Raw genomic sequence first — 21868 nt, 5'->3', positions numbered from 1 at the left:
AATTCCGTCATAGACCAGATTCCAAAGGAGTGGCCCCAAGACAGAGCCTTGAGGCACTCCACACGTCACTTTGAAGCGGAAGCAGGATCTACCCTGGTGACAAACAACAAACCTATCCTGCAGGTAATTCTGGATAATTCTTCTTAGGTATCCAGGAATATCCTTATCTCTCAACGCTTGTAGGATCGCATCCCATTTCAGCGAATTAAAAGCATTGCTCACATCAAGCAATATCACAATTGGTATCTTCCTGGTGCGCCAAGTACCCGATGCCGTTTCGTCCACCAGACGCATAACTGTCGTAACAGCACCACCGTAGAACGCCCCTTACGGAAACCAAATTGTGCGTTAGAAAGGCCACCATGTTCTTCAATCGCATTTTCCATCCGCAATTCCAGCAATCTCTCTAGGAGTTTGCAGATGTTATTGATCATGCATATAGGTCTATATGCTACTTGTAAGTCATCGGTCCCCGGTTTCTTGATAAGGGCCAACCTGGACTCTTTCCATTGCATTGGAATACAACCATCTCTCAGGATCTTATTCATGATATTAAGAAGCTCTGCAGGCATCCTCTCTGCTAATATTCTGATTATCTCGGCTGGAATGCCATCTGGCCCGAGTCCCTTATGTAGCTTCAGTCTTTTCACCGCCATTAATAGCTCACTAGCGTCAAGAAGTTCAAATTTATTATCCACAATCTCTTCCCGAATAGGATCCGCTTGCTGAGGAAATAATTCCTTAACAACACGATGGATCTTATCGTCTGTTAAGGCAGGTAATCTCTTCCCTAACTTGTTGGTAACAATTTTAAAACCCCTGCCCCATGGATCAGCATCTATATCTTGACACAGTCGCTTCCAGCAACTGGCTTTAGCCCTTTTAATTGATGCATTCCTTGCTTCCACGTATACCTCACGCGCAGCATCCCTTAATCTAGCATTCTGCCTACCCGATCTTTGGTAGGCTCTTCTTGCTTTCCATGCTGCCTTCCGTAGTTGTTCCAAATCAGGCGACCACCAGTAAGCATGTTGCTGCCGCCGGGGATAAACTAAGACCCCCGCTTTTCCGCATTCCTCTTGAACTTGTTCCACAAAGTCTTCGGGGGACATATCGCCAGCAAATCTTAGGATTACTCTGTCCCTAAACCGTAACCATCCTTTTTTGGAGACGATCAGCCTTCCCGACATTACACGAATTTCCCTGGATCGGGTCTCAAATGCTATAAATAGATGGTCCGATAAACTCTCTTTATTAATAATCCTCCAATCAAAGAAGTCGTTAATATCAGTACTCGTTGTAAAGGCTAAATCTATTGCCGAACACGACATTCGTCTACGGAACGTCATATCTTCACCGTTTATACACGTCAGCCCTAGTGTATTAACATACTCACTCAGGTGACGCCCTCTTAGACTGTTTACAGTTCCCGCAAATTCGGGACTTTTGGCGTTAAAGTCTCCAGCGATTAAGACTTTACGATCTCTATGCCTCATAACTTCTCCTGCAAGATTTTCTAGGAATACTACAAAATTATCTATTCCCGCATTTGGAGAATTGTAGCAAGAAAATACCACGATTTCACCGAGGTTGGCCCATATAAAACCGTCACTGCTGCCACTGCTAATTATAGGGATCCCAGACACCGGAAAACCAATAGCTGCTGTCGTTGTCGTATCCACTAGCCATCCTGTTCCAGAAGTAAGATCATAAGGAGGTTCCGACACAAAAATGACGTCTGAGCGCTCCGTCAAAGCGGTGTCCCACGATAAAACCGATGACTGTCGGCTCCTATTGCAATTGATTTGTAGAAATCTTATTTTGCAGCAGTACACCGACCGGTCCTGTGGCCCTCCTTACCACATAGCATGCACGTTGTCAGGTCTTTACATTGTGCTCTGTGATGACCCGCTTTTCCACACCCGAAGCACAGTTGCGTACGGTCCACACCCTTGCAGGTAGCAGAGACGTGGCCGAAAGACCAACATCTAAAACATTTTTCTTCCGGTTCTCTTATGTACGCTCCACAATGAACCCAGCCGATGCGAACCCGTCTTTCCGTTAATTTTTTTGCGGCCCGGAAGTTCGTGATTACGGTGACGTTTTTAGTTTCACCGTAAGCTTGTCTTATTAACGATAATTTAAAGTCTTCGTCCTCACCGAGTACTCGCGATAACGCAGTGGTTATTTCTTCTTCTGTTGTATCCATGGCTATGTCCTTAACATGTACCACCGTCCGCCTGCTTTCACGTGACCTGAGATCAATTTTAAGATCTGCCGCTTTGGTTTTCAATAACGTTTTCAGCTCGGCATCTTTCGTTGAACCTTGGACCCGAATATATAAATCATCATTTACACCTTTCTTTAGTGACAAAATATCACCCTCTTCTTCTTGTGACACCGAAGACTTGACAGTCCGTAATAAATCCGCGTAGGATCTTCCCTGCGCTTTAACAATAACAGTACCGCTATCAGTTACCGCGGGTGTAGTTCTTAAGACCTGTTTTACTTCTTGACGTCCTTCTCCTGGTCGGACATAAATCTTAATGTTTCCCTCCTGTTGACGAAGCAAGTACAATATAATCTTGCGTAAGCTTGTCCCGAATTTGCGTCCAGGAAGAACGAAAGTCGGCACTGCAGAACTACTTACAACTCTTTTCAAGGCAGCTAATATCGTCTTGAGTAATGCCTCCTCATGCTCCGATGAGTCATAAAATATTGTATATCGCGTAAATTGAATCGCAGAAGCATCACTACACATAATAGTAGAGATATCTTGCTTTATTTCACCTGGTTTCGCTTGGTACCTCCTAGATTCTTGAACGCTTTTATTTTTCACAATGTCATGAAAATGACACGTGTCACCCTCCTGTGGATATTCCTCTAGTTGTACAAGACGCTGCAATAAATCAATAGGCCATTTCCTATGTAGGAGGCGTATCAGATCATCGTCCGATGTTATATCCGCCATTATGTCCACTACTTGACTTTGGTGTGACAATTCAGTCTGAGTCGGAATCTCATTACATTGCTTCGGATGTGAGAGCTCATAAAGAGCCCTCACCGAGGTTCCTAAGTCTTTAGCTAATTCAAAAATCTTAAAAGCGCATTCTTTAATTTCTTTCTTAGTATTAGTGCTTTCATGCACTAATTTCACTAAATTTCCAACTGATCAAAGTCTGTGCCCTCGGTAGAATCACTATTTGTGCTAGCTTCAATCTCCTCTAGTTTATGTTTTTGAGGCTTATCACCAAGGGCCTCCCTTCTCTTGTCTCTTTGTGGAAGCGGGACCGTCCGTACACTAGGTGTAGTCTGCGGAGACACGCTCTCCAATTGGCTCACAGACTGTTCCTGCTGCGATACTTCCATCCTAACAGGGGAACGAGCCAGTGTTTTTTTAGGTTTAAAACAATTGTCAGCCATCTCACAATTCAGTAAAAGCAGATAAAATTATAAAATATTAAAAATCTAACTCTCAACTCAATCCCAATTAACTTGATACCCCACTCACTATAATCGGAGGGGGTCCAATACGGGGGTCACTTACTAGAAGCAAAACTAATAAAACTAGGTCTATATATAACAAGATTAAACTTGACTTCTATTCCAGTAACTTATAAATTAAAATATTTATATACTAACACACTGCATGTTAATAACACACACACAAATGCAGTTAAATGTAAATAGTTTACTCACTACTATACACAAGTAAGTAACACGCACAGTCTTAATATAATAAAGTAGCTTAATATTATATTTGTAGGTCTGTTTATCAAGAGATAACGCAAACAAAAGAAATAAATTTAACTCTGTCCAAGCCACAATAGCTTATCACTGTAAGCTATTGTTATTAATAATATTAAGTAATTATAGATAACAATTTATATTAAACACCTGCATCCATAATAATGTAGAAGCAAGCAACTCTGAACCTTATTGAAACTCAACACAAAGTTTTATAAACTATTAAAAATGTAAAACACACGAAAAAACACTCACACCTACCTCGCGCACTCACAAAAAAAACCACCAAAACAATACCAATAGCTCCAGAAAACCTCTGGACCGAAAATTTCTCCTAAATTCACTAGACTATAAACAGTTTCAGTACCGAAGTACAGAGCCAGTTACAAAGCAACCAAACACTCTGACGTCGAGTCAGACACTCAGAAATTCAGACCTACACCCAAATAAGTCGACCAGTTTAGGTCACCTAACAAGGGGAATGCAACCTCATTCCAGTCCGCATAGGAGCCTGGGACAAACCCTGCACTCCCACTCGATCCCATCATGGTGTCTCAAATGGCATTACTAAGTCATGATCAGGATCGCCACCAGCGGAGGGAAGCCACGCCCCCGGTCACATAAGTACTATACCCCGGCAGCGCAGCCACCCCCACCAGCGGGAGCCCCAAATCTAAACACTTCCAGTATAACTGTGGCACGATGCCAATACGCCTACCTCCAACCAATCTAATGCCTAAGCTGGAACCCTAGCCACCCGGGATCCTACCACAATTAAACTCCCTCTGCAGACCTACACATAGCAAGGGCGCGAAGAAAACCAGCCACTGTAGACTATTCCTCGCGGGTCATCCAGTTGATATGGAGATCCAGAAAGGAATGTATTCTCTCAAGTTCCCTATCAGCTCATGAACGTTCAACCTCGTTTCAGGGACAGACATAGAGAACATGGTCTACTGTATCATCAGTCCTGCAATCCAGGCATTGACTCAAATCCACCAAACTAAACCTAGCCAAACTCACCCAAAAGGCACCATACCCGGTGAGAAACTGTGTGATATACCAATTGGGGGAGACCCATCTAATCGCACCTAAATTAGACACTATAGGAAATATATCATGCGTGTAGAGTGACCTGTGGGGGATTCGTCCCACCTGACCTGCCAAGACGCAAGGCTCCAGTCCTCAATCTCCTGCTTTCATTCTGACGTCAATAGGTTATTTACCTTGGAAATATTGTAGTGATCCTTATGCTCATTAGCCAAGATATCTGTTGGTTTGACTCCGGTAATAACAGACTGCCTCCCTCAAGACTGTTCTGTAATCGCCTATAACAGCCAGCAAGAGGAGTCTCTGATCCTTTCTACCAAGAGGCACTCATAAAGCTTCCTCCCAGCGAGGGAAGTAGACATATTGGCCTGTAGGCTATGGCATTCCCTGCAGATGTCAGCTTCAGGAGGAGCAGCAACCTTCCGTTCTTCCAGGACCTCTGGAAGCATCCAGCATCTTGTTAAGCCTATCCAGGACAAGCCACAGATGCGCTCTAGCTAAATCCTTCAAAAGCAGCCCCGTCACTCCATCAGGCCCTGGGCTCTTCATGGTATTAATCTGCCAGACTTCCCAACGCAGCTCATCCATGCCAAATCTCCTCAATTAACCAGTAGTCATACCTGTGTGTTCAGTGTCTTCAACAGTGAATAGATGTAATACTGCTCATAGCACCTGGCCTCTGGACAAAGGGGGGAGGGACTTTCTGAACTTCATCAGAACCTGGTGCGCCCTCCCCCATGAATTAACATCCAGATCCTCTACAGGCCTCCTGCTTAGCTCCCTTGATGGTTGTGCACCACTCATTCCGGGCAACTCTGTTTACTAACTCTAATGCAACATGGAGTCCAATGGCAACATGGTCAGGGCAACTCTTATGCAGTCTCTGCAACCTTCACCTAGTCCCCCAGCACCACACTGCTGAGGGCCGCAATGGCCCTGGACCACCAATAGACCTTTCTTCGTTGGGTGGTCAACCCTTGGTTACAGACGAGCACACTCCTTCTCCAGGATCCTGGCAAAGTTGTCTGGGCTCCATTCTTGAAGGCTTTCAACCCTGGCAGCCACTGAAGCAGGAAACAACAGGCATGTCTTTCTGTCGGGTGCCACCTGTGATATCTGGATGGGCACAGTGAACCCCCAAAATGAGCTTGAAACTGGTTTTCCCAGTATTCACTGGTAAACTGTGCATCAATCACCTCCCAGGTCAGTACATGGAGGTAGCAGTCAGTCTGCGACCGCTGTATTGTCAATTACTGACCCCATCCCCTGACTGATGTATGACTGGACAGATGGAGCATTCAGAATGGTCATGTTTGAGGAACTCTGCAGAGCAGCCGAGCATACCCCCCTGGCGAGTGGATCTAATCCCAGCCAGCTCCACATATTCCGCAATTGAAATTCCCTGTGATGAACACTGACCGATCTGGCTCTGACCGATTTAACTATATTTTATGTTACCTTGGTACACATTTAGTACTATGGCACAATAGAATTTCAGCTAATTTTTAAGGATTTTTTACTGATTTAACAAACCGTTGTGAAACTTTTTTTTCTTAAGTCAAGAAAAAAATATTTATTTAAAGTAAGTAGAAACATTTGCTTAAAAATAAAAAGCTTTATTTTACTTGTTAATATAATATTAATTTTATTCACCCCATGTATGCACATGCACATGTGCATACGTACACACACACACCAGAGAGAGAGTGAGTTCACAAATAATGAAAAGAGTGTATATAAGCCCAGTAATAATTTTCAACTTTATCATTGGACAAAGGATAAAATTTAAGCTGTATGCAAATTCTGGAAAACTTGAAAAAATATTTTGCCAGCGTTTCATTTTTGCATTAAATTTTACTGCAGCTGTTTTAATTTTAATCCTTTTTAAAATTAAATACATCACACAAATAACATGTACATGAAAAATGTTTTTACATTTCTGGATTATGTTGATAACTGATTTAATCATTTATCTGTGCATTGGGAATGCTGCAAATGATATCTAGTTGTCTCTCCTTGTAGGAGGTAGATAGTTTGGGGCTGAAACAAGTTTTTTAACACTAGCAGTTTCTTGATTCAGCCTAGTTCTAATTAATAAGCACTTCATAAACACCCATGGATTTCATTTGCAATCCATGTGTGTAAGAAGCTACAGGCATACTCATAAGGATATAATAATGATACATAGCTCCTTGTGGCCCTGAATCAAGAAAGCCATGCCAGATATTTGGAGACTTGCAAAATAAAATAAAAATAGATCAGTCATATATCTTAGTTATTTTAATTTCATGATTTTCCCACTTAATTAATTTCTTTGTTGAAGAACTTAACCATCAATCAGATCATACTAAAACAATGGTCAAACATTTTTGTGATTAAAAAAAATTGTAGGTACTAATTTATATAATAATATTCATGTACTGCATAAAACTGTTATTATATTCATATTTTATTTCATACACTCAAGTACAACATTCTATATACTTGTATTTGTACTTCTTAGATAATTTTTCAACTAATTATATATATATATATATATATATATATATATATATATATATATATATATGATACATGTACCAGTTAAAACAAGAAAAAAGAAATTGTTTATTTTTTTCTGTATTTTCTTTTGTAGATGTTGATGAATGAAGGATTTCTTATTGAAAAAGCTCCAAAATTAGAAGAACAGTTTTTTAAAGATGCAAATGCAAGAATAGCTATTCTTGATGCACCATTTTCAGTGATTGGTATTATTAATGAGGTATGAGATAAAGATATATTACTTTGCTACCTCCAAGATTTTTTTTTTTTTGGATTTCAGGGTTTACATTAGTAAGTAAGTTACATTAGCAAGTATTATATATTTTATATATATAAAAATGAATGTTTGTCCCGTATGTGTTCCTATACCATTAAGATGAAACTTTGATGAGTTGTTGTGTGCATGCCCGTGAAGGTTTCTGAGTTAGTTTGGACCTGCTAGGTGGATATTTACCAAACAAATACAGACTTTCTTCTTTATATTTATATAGAATATTACCTCTGTGGATAAGATTCATGTTACAAAGTTTTACATTTTTTAAATTCATCAGGGAGATTTTGCAAGCAAAACAGTACCTAAGCAAAAGAAAAACCTGAAGATCTCGCACTGACAAAAACCCGACACTTTTTCTTAAGTGATCAGAAAAAGGGCTGTGAAAAATGCATTAGTGAATAAAGCAAAAAAGAAAAAAAAAGAAAAAAAAGCATTTAACAAACTTGCGTTCAGTTGCATAATTAAGATAATAAGGTTTTATTAAAAGTTTTGCAAACAAAAAACAAATACATTTGAAATGAGTTTGAAGGAAATGTTTTTTGTTGTTGTTTAGTGCTGTTTTACAGTTGCAATGGGAAATACAAGTAACCAAATTGCGTGGGCAAAGCCGCAGTAGGGATGCTAGTATTATTATAAATGTGATGTAAATAAAATCGGTTTTTTATCAGCAATGCATGATTGGGAAAATAACAGAGTAAGTTTATATTTTTTTTAAATTAAAATGTAATCATAATTATTTAGATTGTTACATAATATTGCATGTGTAATATTTTTAATTAAGTATCTTCACTTAATCTTGTATAATAAAAATAAGTATAAAATATAGATAATTTATTTTGTAGGGTTCTCTACTTGGCCGCCATGCAGGTGGGAAAGATTTATGTCAAAGAATATCAAGTTTGCCGAGTAACAAATTTATTGCAAATATTTTCTACGATCAGAAATTTGTATTTTCACATTTTGCTGGTGCTGTAAAGTATGATGCAAGACATATAGTTGAGAAAAATAGTGATAAGGTATTTCATGATAACTTTTATTTGTTTTGAAGTGTTTTGATGTTAAAGAATAAATTCAAATCCATGTTTACTGGTGGATTATTCCATTAAAAATTGGTGTCAGTTACAGATCAGTTTAAATTTTGTTATACTGCAGTATGCTTTATGAAAGAAACAGTTAGTTTTTAAATCACTTGTCTTATAAATTATTTAATGGAAAAATAGTTTGAAACCATAATAAATCTTACCCTTTTCTGTGTTAATGTTGTGGAGTTGATTTATTTGAAGAGAAGCTTTAGGAATTGAAGATATATCATGTTTTCACATATTTACATACAAGTCCAATATCTATAGTTCATTGAACTTCATTAAGAGATTGTATCAAAAACAATATTAGTATTTGTAAATATTTAAGATGAGAGTTTTATCTGTCATTTAAATAATTAAATATTTTTTTAATATTTGATTTCACTGGGTAACAATTTCTATTACAGAGTTTGTATTAAAAACATCATTTTGTTTTTTTTAATTCTGAAGCATTTGTTCTAACGAACTCTTATTACATCATGTACATTGTTTTATAATTCCATTTATCAATAGAATTTAAGAAGTATTATAAAGGAAAGAGTTCATGAAGCTACCAGGAATTTAGGATACATGTTTGAAAAGTGTATAATTGTGCTACACAGCAAAATAGCTTTGAAAATAAGTATGAGATCTGTATTATATTTTACATTTTCTATCAGGAAAGCAAGTAAAAAAAAAACTACATATTAGATAAAAAAAAATCATTTTTTATTTTTTTTTCAAATGAATTACAATCTAAATAATAATGTAGAACATTGTTTAATATGGAATAAATAATGTTTTTATTTTTTCCATCTATGGTTTGTAAAACATAAGTTTGTAAAAAAAAAATGTTCCTTTTGAAATGCATATAATGGTTATTTTTTGATGATAGATACTTGAGTTCTTAATAGACTAGGTTTACAATAGTTTGTTTTTAGTTCACATGTTACAGTGCTTCTGAATATGATTAAAAAAGCAGTGAAATATTTGATTTACAAGTTACTTAAATGCTTTACTTTTTGATTTTTATTATTGTGTATTCATTTTTTTTTTTTCACTTTTATGCTAGTATTTGGAATTACTATACTAACAAAAGAAAACCCATTTTATAATATATATTTATTTTTTTATGTTAACAAAGCTATTAAAAAAGAAAATAAACTAGTTGGAAGTAAACTATCAACTGATGAGCTGCCATGTAAGTAGTTACATGAAACTGTTAACATTGATTCCTTATAACTATACCAACATAACACTACACAGCGTTTATCTATATATGTCTTAATTATTTTAGTGGCAGTCAGATATCAAATTCATGAAAACTTGTTTATATGTTAAGGCTTTTGAGAGGTATATCACCTGTATTTGAGAGTTTATTCACAAAGTAGCTTTGGTTTATTCTTATCATATCCCTTTACTAATTATTTCTTACAGTGTTCATGTTGTTGGGTCAAATTTATTTTTATTTAGACTAAATAAATTCATGCACATTTACACCATTATATGCTAAATATGAAATCTTTAATGTATAGAAAATACTGGCCAAGTGGTGAAGACAAAGTAGTTCTGTCTTCATGGCACCCAAGAAGTTACATATGAGTAGGATATTCATTTACAGTGTGTGCAGTATATCAGTAATAATAATAATTTTTTTCTGTCTTCAGCCATTTGACTGGTTTGATGCAGCTCTCCAAGATTCCCTATCTAGTGCTAGTCATTTCATTTCGGTATACCCCCTACATCCTACATCCTACATCCCTAACAATTTGTTTTACATATTCCAAACGTTGCCTGCCTGCACAATTTTTTCCTTCTACCTGTCCCTCCAATATTAAAGCATGACTATTCCAGGATGCCTCTTCTTTTAACTATATTTTTCCAAATGCTTCTCTCTTCATAAATTTGCTGCAACACCTCTTCATTTGTAACTTTATCCACCCATCTGATTTTTAACATTCTCCTATAGCACCATATTTCAAAAACTTCTAATATTTTCTCCTCAGGTACTCCGATCACCCAAGTTTCACTTCCATATAAAGCTACGCTCCAAACATATACTATCAAAAATGTTTTCCTGACGTTTAAATTAATTTTTGATGTAAACAAATTATATTTCTGACTAAGGCTTGTTTTGCCTTTCTTTCTTTTTCCTGTTTAGCCTCCAGTAACTACCGTTCAGATAATACTTCAGAGGATGAATGAGGATGATATGTATGAGTGTAAATGAAATGTAGTCTTTTACATTCTCAGTTCGACCATTCCTGTGATGTGTGGTTAATTGAAACCCAACCACCAAAGAACACCGGTATCGACGATCTAGTATTCAAGTCCGTGTAAAAATAACTGGCTTTACTAGGACTTGAACGCTGGAACTCTCTACTTCCAAATCAGCTGATTTGGGAAGACATGTTCACCACTAGACCAACCCGGTGGGTAGGCTTGTTTTGCCTGTGCTATATATATCGCTCCTGCTTTGTCCATCTTTAGTAATTGTACTTCCCAAGTAGCAAAATTCTTCTACCTCCATAATCTTTCTCTTCCTATTTTTACATTCAGTGATCCATCTTCGTTATTTTTACTACATTTCATTACTTTCATTTTGTTCTTGTTTATTTTCATGGGTTAGTTCTTGCGTAGGACTTCATTCATACCATTTATTGTTCCTTCTAAATTGTTTTTACTCTCAGCTAGAATTACTACATCAGAGCAAATCGTAGCATCTTTATCTTTTCACCTTTTTCTGTTACTCCGGATCTAAATTGTTCGTCATTAATATGTCTACAAAAGTTTAATTTTTTAAAATGTAAATTTAAATTAGTAATTTTCTCAAATATTAATTTCAAGTTAACCATGAGGCCTATCAGATTTTTATAATTTAAGAATACTGGGTACCAAGAAAGGCTCACACATGATCTGCAGTTCATGTGCGAGCCCTTTTTTATTCATTCCACGAAGCAGATGTTTTTAAAAAAGAAATAGAAGAAATATTTCTATTTTCATGATTTGAAGGCACTTGATGTGGAGCTTGGTTGGTAAGGTTTTCATGACTTCTTAGACATCAGTGAATTTTTTATGTATCTCTGAAAAATAGAGTATGTTGAAAATAAAGTTTGAATATCACAAAGTTATTTTCTTTATTAATGAAGGGCCACATTATTTGTACTACCTGGTCGGTTAACATAGCTAACTTTGAAGACAATAAATTTTATACTGGACCCTAAAAACATGACCCTGAAAAAGAAGATTCAAAAGTCCAAGCTTTTTTTTTTCTAATTGAAGAGAGTAACAGGCTTACAGAGGATAAGGAAAGCTGAACCTCTTGAATAGCATTATGCTTATTCATTTTTCAAAAGGTTTTGAAAAGGCATACTTTTAATGAAAATAGTTCCAATTTTATAATGTTTAAATTCTCTTAATTGTTTAAGCGGGTGTTAAGAAAGTGTTAAAAGTTCTTTAAAGGACAGGATGATATGAACCTTCTGTATGATTTCATTTTTGAAGATATTTAAGGTAAAAATTTTGAAAACCAAAATACTTCTGGACAGTAATATTTTACTCGTGGTAGAACACATTTTGAAAGAAACTGTTGATATAGTGTAGTATTTCAATTTAATTGAGGGGCAGGGAGCTAGAGTCCATTGAGGGCAAAAAGGTTTGCTCTGCTATTTTAGTTGGATGTAAATATGTTTTTAGTTTCTGTATGAGTGGAAACCATTTTGAAAAGTAATAGTTGAATGATTGGATATAGTTTGAATGATTCAGTCTTTTTTCATTTGAAAGGGACAAGGGACTAGAGAGACCTTTAAGAGGCAAGAGGGTTACAAACTCATAGACATCATTGTTTTTCAGTTTTTACTGAATATAAAAACATTTTAAAAAATGATTCTGATTGTGCAATATTTTTAATTGAGGGGGCTAGTGAGTATTAACTACCAGACAAGGAGGTCGGAACCTCTCTCATTTTTTTGCAGTTTTTCGATGGTAGACTATCATTTTAAAAAGAGTAAATATTAGCAGTTTCAAATTTCTTTAATTGAAAGGTTTGACTAAAAGGTTCTTGGTAGGGCAAAGAGATGGTTTTATAATGTTTTTCTAAAAAGTAAAACACTTTGAAAAAAAAAGTTCTGATACACTGTTTTATTTTTTGTTAATTGAGGGATGCTAAAGCCTTGACACCTTTGGGATGTAATTTATTACGTATTCAGGGCTTAGAAGAAAAAGAAGAGATTCAGACCTTAGCCTGAATTTCATTTTTTAATTTATTTTTAACATAGGACACATTTTGAAAAATGAAGTTTGGATTTTGCACTAATTAAAGTTTTGTTAATTTAGAGAACTGGAGGGCCCTTGCAGATAAGTGACCCAAAACCTCACTTTCTTCCATACGGTACTTTTATTTTTTCAGAATGCTTTTAAAAAAAATCTCAATTTCAATTTTTTTAGTAGTAAATCAAGGGGGATCTGAGGGTAGTATTTTTAATTCTTTTGATTCTAGTCTTAGAAGAATTTTCTTCTAGTCCTGTAGAATTGATTCCAAAGTTGAATAAATGGTAATAAATTTGCTCCTACCAAGAGAGGCAAGAGCAGAGAGAAAAGGGGGATATTACATAATACTGCCTAATATCTGACATTCAGAAAGAAGTAAACTTTAAAACATTATAAGAATTTTTTTATATTTGTTCAGTAGTTCATGAGATTACCCTGGATAAATTTTAATATACAAACAAAACTGTGTCTGTAATACTATGTGAATCAAATGTAGTCAACTTTATTTATTTTGTTTTGCAGTTAAGACTTATTTGTACCATTTTAGTTTATTTAATGCTATAGTATGTTTATTTTGTCACAAAAGATAAGTTACACAATGTTAAGAGTGATTTTAATCAATGTTGGTTCTTTTAGAAAATCAAAAACTGATAAAGTTAAAAGTAAGTACAATCAGTTTTTTTATATGCAGGAATATATTGTACTGAATAACTCTGCTCTCAGATTTGATTAATTTGTAGAAGAAATGTTTGCTGTTATGTTGAATTTTCTTTAAGGATAAGTTTTCATTTTGATTTTGAATAATGAATTATTTTAAATTCACATACACAAAAAGGTCATTCAGTAATTAAAGAAATAAATGGGAACAGCAGAAAAACTATTTAATAGAATAAATTAAAACTTGTTCAAGTTGGCAGTCTGAAAGAAAATACGAGGCTGCATCAATTAGTGCTCATGTTAGGGAAAAAAATGCAAGTTTTTCAGATTTTTTTTTATTTTTCAACATAATCTCCTTTTAGCTGAATACACTTTTCCCAACGTTCCTGCCATTTTTTTAAACCCTCAAAAAAATTTGATTTGTCAAACTCTTCAAAATAGACTTCTGTTTGGACAATGACCTCTTCATCTGAGCCGACCTTTTTTCCCTGCGAGCCATGTTTTCATATTTGGGAACAGAAAGAAGTCGCAGGGAGGCAGGTCGGACAAGTACAGTGGATATGGCGGCAATCGTAGTGCAGTTCATGCAGTTTGGCATGAACTTACTCTGGATGAGTAAGCTGGTGCATTGTGATGAAACAGCCCTCAATTTACTTTGATTATTTGGAAGAATATTGCTAATAAACAGTGAGCACTGTTTGACATGCTGAAAAATAAAGTAAAACCTGCAGTAAGAAGGGTACTTCATGAATCTCTCTTAAAAGGCATAATTCATCTGCAAGATAATGGCTGTCTCCATACCATTCAAAAGACAGAGCTATTCTAAAGTTAGGTCAGGAGGTGTTGCCAGATCCACCTTACAATCTCAATCTCACACCATCAGATTTTTCTTTGTTTCGACCTCTGATAGTATTCTATACATGTAGAGCAACAAGAATGTTTCAGACACCAAGGTGAATAACGTTTTACTCATGGAATAAAAAAGGTCACAAAAAGATGAGATAAGCTGGAAATTATGTTGAAAAGTAGCATAGTTTCATTGTCATTGAATAAATAATAATTTTTCTTTAGTCATTTGTCCCTTTAATTATTGACTGACCCATATATATTAAGATGTTGCCTGCATAATAATCATTTAGAATGTGTATTTTCAGGTTCCAGGTGAACTTCTTGATATCTTATCAACAGGCAAAAATGAATTTTTAGCAAAGTTAATTTCTATAGAGCTTGCAAATACTTCTAAACATACAGTTCTTGGTAAATTTAAGGTATAGTATTAATTAAAACTACTTCATTATTAACATCATTTATATACATATTTACTTACTCCTGAACTGGGTAATTTAGCCTCTTTTATCAAGAGATGCATTCTTGTCATTTCGTTAAAATTTGAAATTTACTTATAGCTACTATGTTTTTTCTTATTGAACAGACTTCCTTGATTTACATCTATCCTATTCTATATTTATTCGTAGTTATCAATGATTGGCTTGAAATGATGAAATGAAATATATGGTATTTAGGAATAAATGTAATATCTTTTCTACGTGTTTAAAAACTATTATTGATTATCCACAGTATATTTTGTTACTAATGAAAGCTTAATGGTAGATGTACTTCGTGTAGTATTGTATAACAATGAAGCATTTTTTCTAATCCCAGTCAGGTTTGACATTTTTCATATTCTCCCAAAATTCATCTCTTATTAAGAAACTAATAAGACAATCCTTCTGTTGTAATTAGGGGAAATAAATAAATAACAATTCCCCTCTTTTCACAGCATAATTTGTATTATGATTTATGACATTTATAAAATTTAATCTTTTCAGTATGTTGTCTTTTTATACAAATTCTAGCATTGAACAAGAATAAGTGTTGAAAAAAAGTTATGAAGAAAGAAAAAATTGTGGGTAATAGTGAACAATTTAGTTATAAGTTATTTTATTAGACTATTATGAATAGGAATTAATTTTTTTCATTAATTGTTAAAGTATAGATTCTCTGTTTTAGATTTTTTGTATTAATGATTTTTTACTAGGAAGAAATTTCCTTGTTTTTACATTTTATTCTATCGATGAATTATTTTTTTTTCAATTGTTAAAATGCTTCTATCAGTGATGTTGATTATAGAGTTCATGCTAAGTCTAGTGTTCACTGAAGTAATGTGCTATTTAACTATTCTCGAAACAATTTTCCATATAGTCTGTAACTGATTTCAGAATTCACTTGATAAGCTTATGAAGCAGTTAAAATCATCACAAATACATTACGTTAGATGCATTAAACCGAACATGCAGATGAAACCATGTTATGTTGATAAACATTTCTTAGAAAAACAACTTAAAACAAGCGGGTTGTTTGAAGCTATTAAACTATGTGGACACAGTTTTCCAGTTAGGTAAGTTTCTTACAGTCTGATGTCTTTGTTAATCTGAAGCCAAATAAAATATTATGTGATTCTTAAAAGAGAATAAAAATCCCATACTTATAAATTTTATTGTACCATATGTTTTAAACTTACCCGTGCTGGTTAAGTCCTTATATAATCTGTAAAAGTAGGTTATTATGTAAGTTTCTAATCTGACTTTTATATATCTATATATATATATAGAGAGAGAGAGAGAGAGTGAGAGAGAGAGAGAATCTTTAAGAAAGTCTCAATTCTAATTGTGAAAAATCATTATCATAGGTCCACCAGCCTATTATAATTGAAATATTATAATATTACTTTTTTTTTAAGTATCTTCTACAACAATTTAGAAGCATGTACCAAACAATTTCACAATTTTTCATGATTACTTGCTTTTTAGGCCACCATTTCAATTTAAAAAAATGAAGTGTGCATTATGAGTATTTTTCCTGGAGTCCATTAGAAATTCAATAGTTTTGAAAGGTTTAGAACCCCAACTCTCTGTCCATCTACACCACTTGGCAAACTTGAAATAATGTGGTGTAAACTGATTTTTTCTTTTCTTTATAAGTATTTGACTTTTGAGAGCCAGTTAAAAATCAGTGATGTCATGAATATTTGTGTCTCCATTGGCCTTCTCCAGCTCCCTTCAATTAGCAAAAATTGAAATATTTTAATAAATATTACAAAACATGTTCTACTATATGGGTCAAAAGTGTATTCAGTGGATTTAATTTGTCATAACTTCTGGCCACCTCGGGTCCATTTTTATTTGTATGATTAAGATGAAATAAAAAAGTTACAAGATGAAAGTTAATATTTGACAAAATTAATACCTATTGAAATCTATGCATAAAAAACTAGAACTTTCCCTATGTTGCTAACAATATCCTCATTTCTTAGCACAGAAAACAAAATTAAAGCAAATTGAGACCAAAATCCCCATTTGTATCAGCCTATTTTTCTAATTGTGCAGAAATATAGAATGATTTATAGAGTACATCATAACTATGAATGAAATACTGTGTTTTTTAATACAAAATATTTATATAGATTTTAGTAGTGATGTTACTAAAATCCTAACAGAAATAAGTGAAAATTTACAAAGTTGTGGTCAGAGTTATGCACAGCTCAATCTAACAAGATGAATCCACTTTTGTAAACACTGAAAGTTGATGATAAATCTTCATTTATAAAACTGGTTTATTTACTAAAATTATGGTCATTCATGATATATGGATCTTAATAATTTATATAATTTAATGGACTAATTATTAGAGATCAACTGTATATCATTATGAATAGGTGTAATTTCTTATTTTCTATTATTTTGTATGTAGTTTGTGTATATATATTTATTTCTTTATTTATGAATGAACCATAAAATAAAGTAATTTAGTGGAACTCACCAAATGAGAGGTGCCTTTTGTTTCTTGATCATTTCAATCACCAGTTGACACTTCCACCACGTCACACCAAGGATACCCACTGGCTGTCCAAGTATTCTTCAGCATACTCCTTGCAAGCATACTGTGACCTAGACATACCATAGAATCGTGATAGGGAAGAAAAGAGATTAAAGGTATTAGGTGGTTAAGAAAGAATGACAAGCGATATCCACAGGGGAACTGCAGCATACAACAATCATTACCATTCAGAAGATATTTTCAAGAGTAAGAGCATGATAGTAACATGCATGATATCAGGGCATTTTTTCAAAATATGCCCTTGTATATTATCAGCGTAATTTTTTTGTGAGTAACAATTTCAAAACTTAAAAATTGGTTAAATTTCCTTCTAGAATAGATTTATGTCAGAGTTAAACTATTATTTCAATTTATATAAATAATTAATCAAATTGATTTTTTTTAAGGTTAACTTTCAAAGAATTTTTTTCACATTTTCATAAATTAATTGGTACATTTGATATACAGCAACATGAATATTGTAATGAAAAATTTCAGCGTAAAGTTATCTTAAGTAAGTTAATTTATTAAAAAGTTTATTTTACTGTTTATGTAAAGTAGTTCATTTTATTTATTATTAAAAAGTAAATAAATAGAATGTATAGTAATTACTCATTTGAGTGCAATTTAATTTTTTATTTTAGAAAAGTTGACATTCAAGTTTTGTGAAAACGTATATGAAAGAATTAGTATGATTGTAAGCATACATTTTATTATATGGCCTGCCAAGAGGTTTATTGGTTAGAGTATGCTAATTTATTCATCTGACCACCCTGGGTTCCATTCTTAGCAAGTGTGTGACTTTTTCATCACTGTAAAAAAGTATATTTATTTTTCCTGAAGGTTCATGCTAAACATTACAGGCATACACCTCTAACTGAGATAATTAAAAGGTTTATTAAACATGTGTCAGAAATGATTTGTTTTTTCAGATTACTGAAAAAAAGCATTGCAATATTTGTGTGATGAAAAATTATATGTAAAACATTAATATTTTGTATGTAATGTGAAATATAAAAAACTTCTCCTATTTTAAATGCTGTCAATTCCTGATTATCCACGATAATAACTAGGAAGAGGAGCGCCAATTACCCGAAACCATAGTAAAATCGCAGTTGATCCAAAGATAATATTTAGTAGGGTAATATGTGTTAAAATTACTTAATACTGTACTATTATTACACGCACTATTATGTAAAATAATAAGGTTAATAATAAAATAAAACACAGTTCACTACACTTACATACCTGGTAAAAGTAATATCCATAGTTTTATTCAAAATACGTATTAACATATAACAAATTTTCACTATCACTAACACTGTATGTAAATAGATTGTACATGCAATAGTGTATGTACTATATAAAGCATTAACAAACACTTAATAAAACTACAATAAGTAACGAGAAAAAAATACTGATATTAAAAAAAAAAAAAAAAAATTGTGCATATTTTTCTTTCATATATATCTTCTTTTTTTTTTAAATAAGATGCAGTTGATTGTTGTTTTCATTCCTGAAAACACTTTCTTTTAATTGAATTTTGTTGTTAGTGTAGCATAGTAATATCGTACAATGAACTATTACCCTATCATATCCACAATGAACTAGTGCAGCATTGGTTTATCATATTCAGATCAAGTACACATTCAAGTAGCAAATGAATGAAGGAGTAAAACCGATCACAGAACGATGAAAAAACTTCAAATTTTTAGCTTCTTTATATGTTTTTAAAATTGTTTTTTCCAAAAGGTATTGCCATTAAATCGCTCGCGGATAATCGGGAGTTGACTGTAACAGCAAAAGAAAGAGAAGGAAGGATTATCTTAAAAAGAAAAAGATTATCTTTTTCTTTTTTTAAAGAAAAGGATTATCTTAAAAACATAAATGAAGAAAAAGATAACATTTTAATTCAATTTGAGCATTTTATTTATTAAATATTACTGTTTTTCATTTATTGTTTGATTACTGTAAGACTGTTCCTGGAGTTTCATTCACATGGAGTTTCATTTTCAGTAACAAAATTTGATTCATACCCATCCAGTAGGCAGTAAATGTTACGCATTAGTCGATTGTCTCTGTGCTAATGATAGTCAACTAAGAGGTTCAATGATCCATACCAGGCTATTTTTCTTATAATAATTATGTGTGACTTCCCATTCAGTGTACTACCTCACTCTATTCTGCAAGAGGACAATACAGTGTTATTGCCCAGTAATTCAAGTTTAAGAAAACATAGGTCAGTGCATTTGAGCCTGTTAAAGAATACCTGTTCAGTTTACTGTTAATTCAAGGAAAACAAAAACAATGAAACTAGTTTTGGGTTTTTATTTTGACATATTGGAAACCACACATAAGATGCTTGTATAATAATTTATTCAGTGTAGCTGTTTCAAGGAAACTAATTATTTATCTTACAGTTGATAATTGTGTATGACTTAAGTTTATTATGAAACTATTGCTGTGAAAAAACAATTGTATGAGCACTTTCAGCCATTGTTTGTTAAAATTTGAGTGAACATTAGTGAATTTATACATTTATTTTGTGCTTTTAAATCTGATTTATATGCATATATTACATATCACGTAAAAGATGGTTTGGTTTCTTAGAGGGGATATATTTATCAGTAAGCTCTCTTAATGCGAAGTTTGTTTCTAACTTATTACTAAAATAAAATTTTTTAGGGATAGATTATAAACAGTTCATTTTATTCAGTGAGCTAATGCTTGAAGCGAGGCAGAAATTTACATGACATTTGGAATATGTTACATGGAGTAATTTTTTTGTGATATACATATATTTATTTGTTATATTGTGTATGTATTTTTGTATTATATGTCTTATGATTTATCTCTTTTTCTTTGTAATGGATATTTTGTTTCAGTATATAGTCGCCGAATGAATAGAACTTACTAACTCCTTCTACAGATGTATTTCTGGTTGACCTGCTTTACTCAAAACGAAATATATAAATCATTTTAAAATTCTATTAAATGTTTTTGAAGATGCCAAGACTGTGATTAAACACAGTATAGTTATAATGGAGGGGTTAGGTTTGTTTTCATTCTACCTCTGCCTGCAATGCTGAGGAGACAGTACCCAGTAGACCATCTGCTTTCTTTAGAGGATCTTAGGTTGTGGGGGGGAGACTACTTCCCATTCAGAGAATTCAAAAGATCCCACCTAGTATCTAAATTACCTCTTGGGTGAAAACATATCCCTATTATAATATAGTTTGTTTTACTTATGTGTATTGAATATACTTCTATTATCATTTACTGATTAAAAATTTGTCAAAAGAAATTAAAAAGAAGTAATGAATGTTTTTAGAAATTAGTATTAAAAATAATTAGCTCAGACAGGATAATAATAAGTGAAATTTTGTTATAGAAAATTTATAAGTAACACATTTTTCAGTTCAAAAAAACTTTGTAGAAAATTTTGTAGATCTTTCATTGAAATTAATATTAAGAGTTTGTATTACTGCAAAAAAGTTACAGGAAGATTCAGTACAAATACTTTATCACTTCCATATAATTAGTTTAAATGTCTTAATAATTTCTTTAAAAGGAAATATTGTAATATAAGAGTCATTCAATAAGCAAACAAGACAAATGTTTATAAATTTACTACCAATACATAAATATAGAGTTTAATATTTACAATATTTTTCAAGGAAATCTCCCTCATCTCATAACCTTCCTTTTACATTTATCAATGAAATCTTTTTGTATTCTATTTGGAAAGAATTCTTTGGATTGATCTAGGAACCATATTTGCACTTTCAATTCTTAATTATCTTGAAATTTTCTTCCATTAAAGACCAAAAAGGTGGTAGATTGAAGGTGTCAAATTAGGACTGTGTGCTGGATATGGTAAGACTTGCAGCATTATTTGGTGATCTTGTGTTTATCTGGTGACATGAAGGTGGGCATTGTCATATTGAAGAATTGCTCCTTTTTTTCAATAATTCCTGTCATATAGTGAACAGCTGGTTTCAAATCTTTCTCCAACAGATCTGAATAATTAGCACTGCAGATAGTATCAGATGTAATAAGGATAAAATCAAAACCTAAACCGACAACGATTGTTAACGTCTATATGCCTACAAGCGCCCATGATGATGATGAGGTAGTGATGAACAGTGTGTATACGAAGAGATTGATGAAGCAGTTAAACACGTAAAAGGAGATGAAAATTTAATAATAGTTGGAGATTGGAATGCAAGCATTGGAAAACGCAAGGAAGGAAATATAGTGGGTGAATATGGGCTGGGCAACAGGAATGAAAGAGGGGACCGACTTATAGAGTTTTGCACGAAGTATAATTTAGTAATTGCCAACACCCAATTTAAAAGTCATAATAGAAGAATATACACTTGGAAAAAGCCAG

The 21868-nt window shown here is 33.4% G+C and overlaps 1 protein-coding gene across 7 annotated transcripts in view; it reads left to right on the top strand.

Annotated features, from left to right (window-relative positions):
- LOC142324241 (unconventional myosin-XIX-like) overlaps nt 1-21868 on the top strand; it is an 89106-nt gene that overhangs the window by 42472 nt on the left and 24766 nt on the right. For all 7 annotated transcript variants that reach the window (XR_012756252.1, XM_075365095.1, XM_075365098.1 and 4 more), the window contains 5 exons: nt 7433-7558; nt 8455-8628; nt 14754-14867; nt 15819-15997; nt 17883-17989. Coding sequence is in view for 6 of the 7 variants with exons in the window: in XM_075365095.1 (XP_075221210.1) it covers nt 7433-7558; nt 8455-8628; nt 14754-14867; nt 15819-15997; nt 17883-17989 (700 nt within the window). In the remaining variant the exon portion in view is untranslated. The remainder of the gene's footprint in view (nt 1-7432; nt 7559-8454; nt 8629-14753; nt 14868-15818; nt 15998-17882; nt 17990-21868) is intronic.

Source organism: Lycorma delicatula, chromosome 4, assembly GCF_047948215.1.
Source record: "Lycorma delicatula isolate Av1 chromosome 4, ASM4794821v1, whole genome shotgun sequence".
Taxonomy (NCBI): Eukaryota; Metazoa; Arthropoda; class Insecta; order Hemiptera; family Fulgoridae; genus Lycorma; species Lycorma delicatula.
The sequence above is the reverse complement of the archived record's forward strand: the minus strand, read 5'-3'. Positions and strand labels throughout refer to the sequence as shown.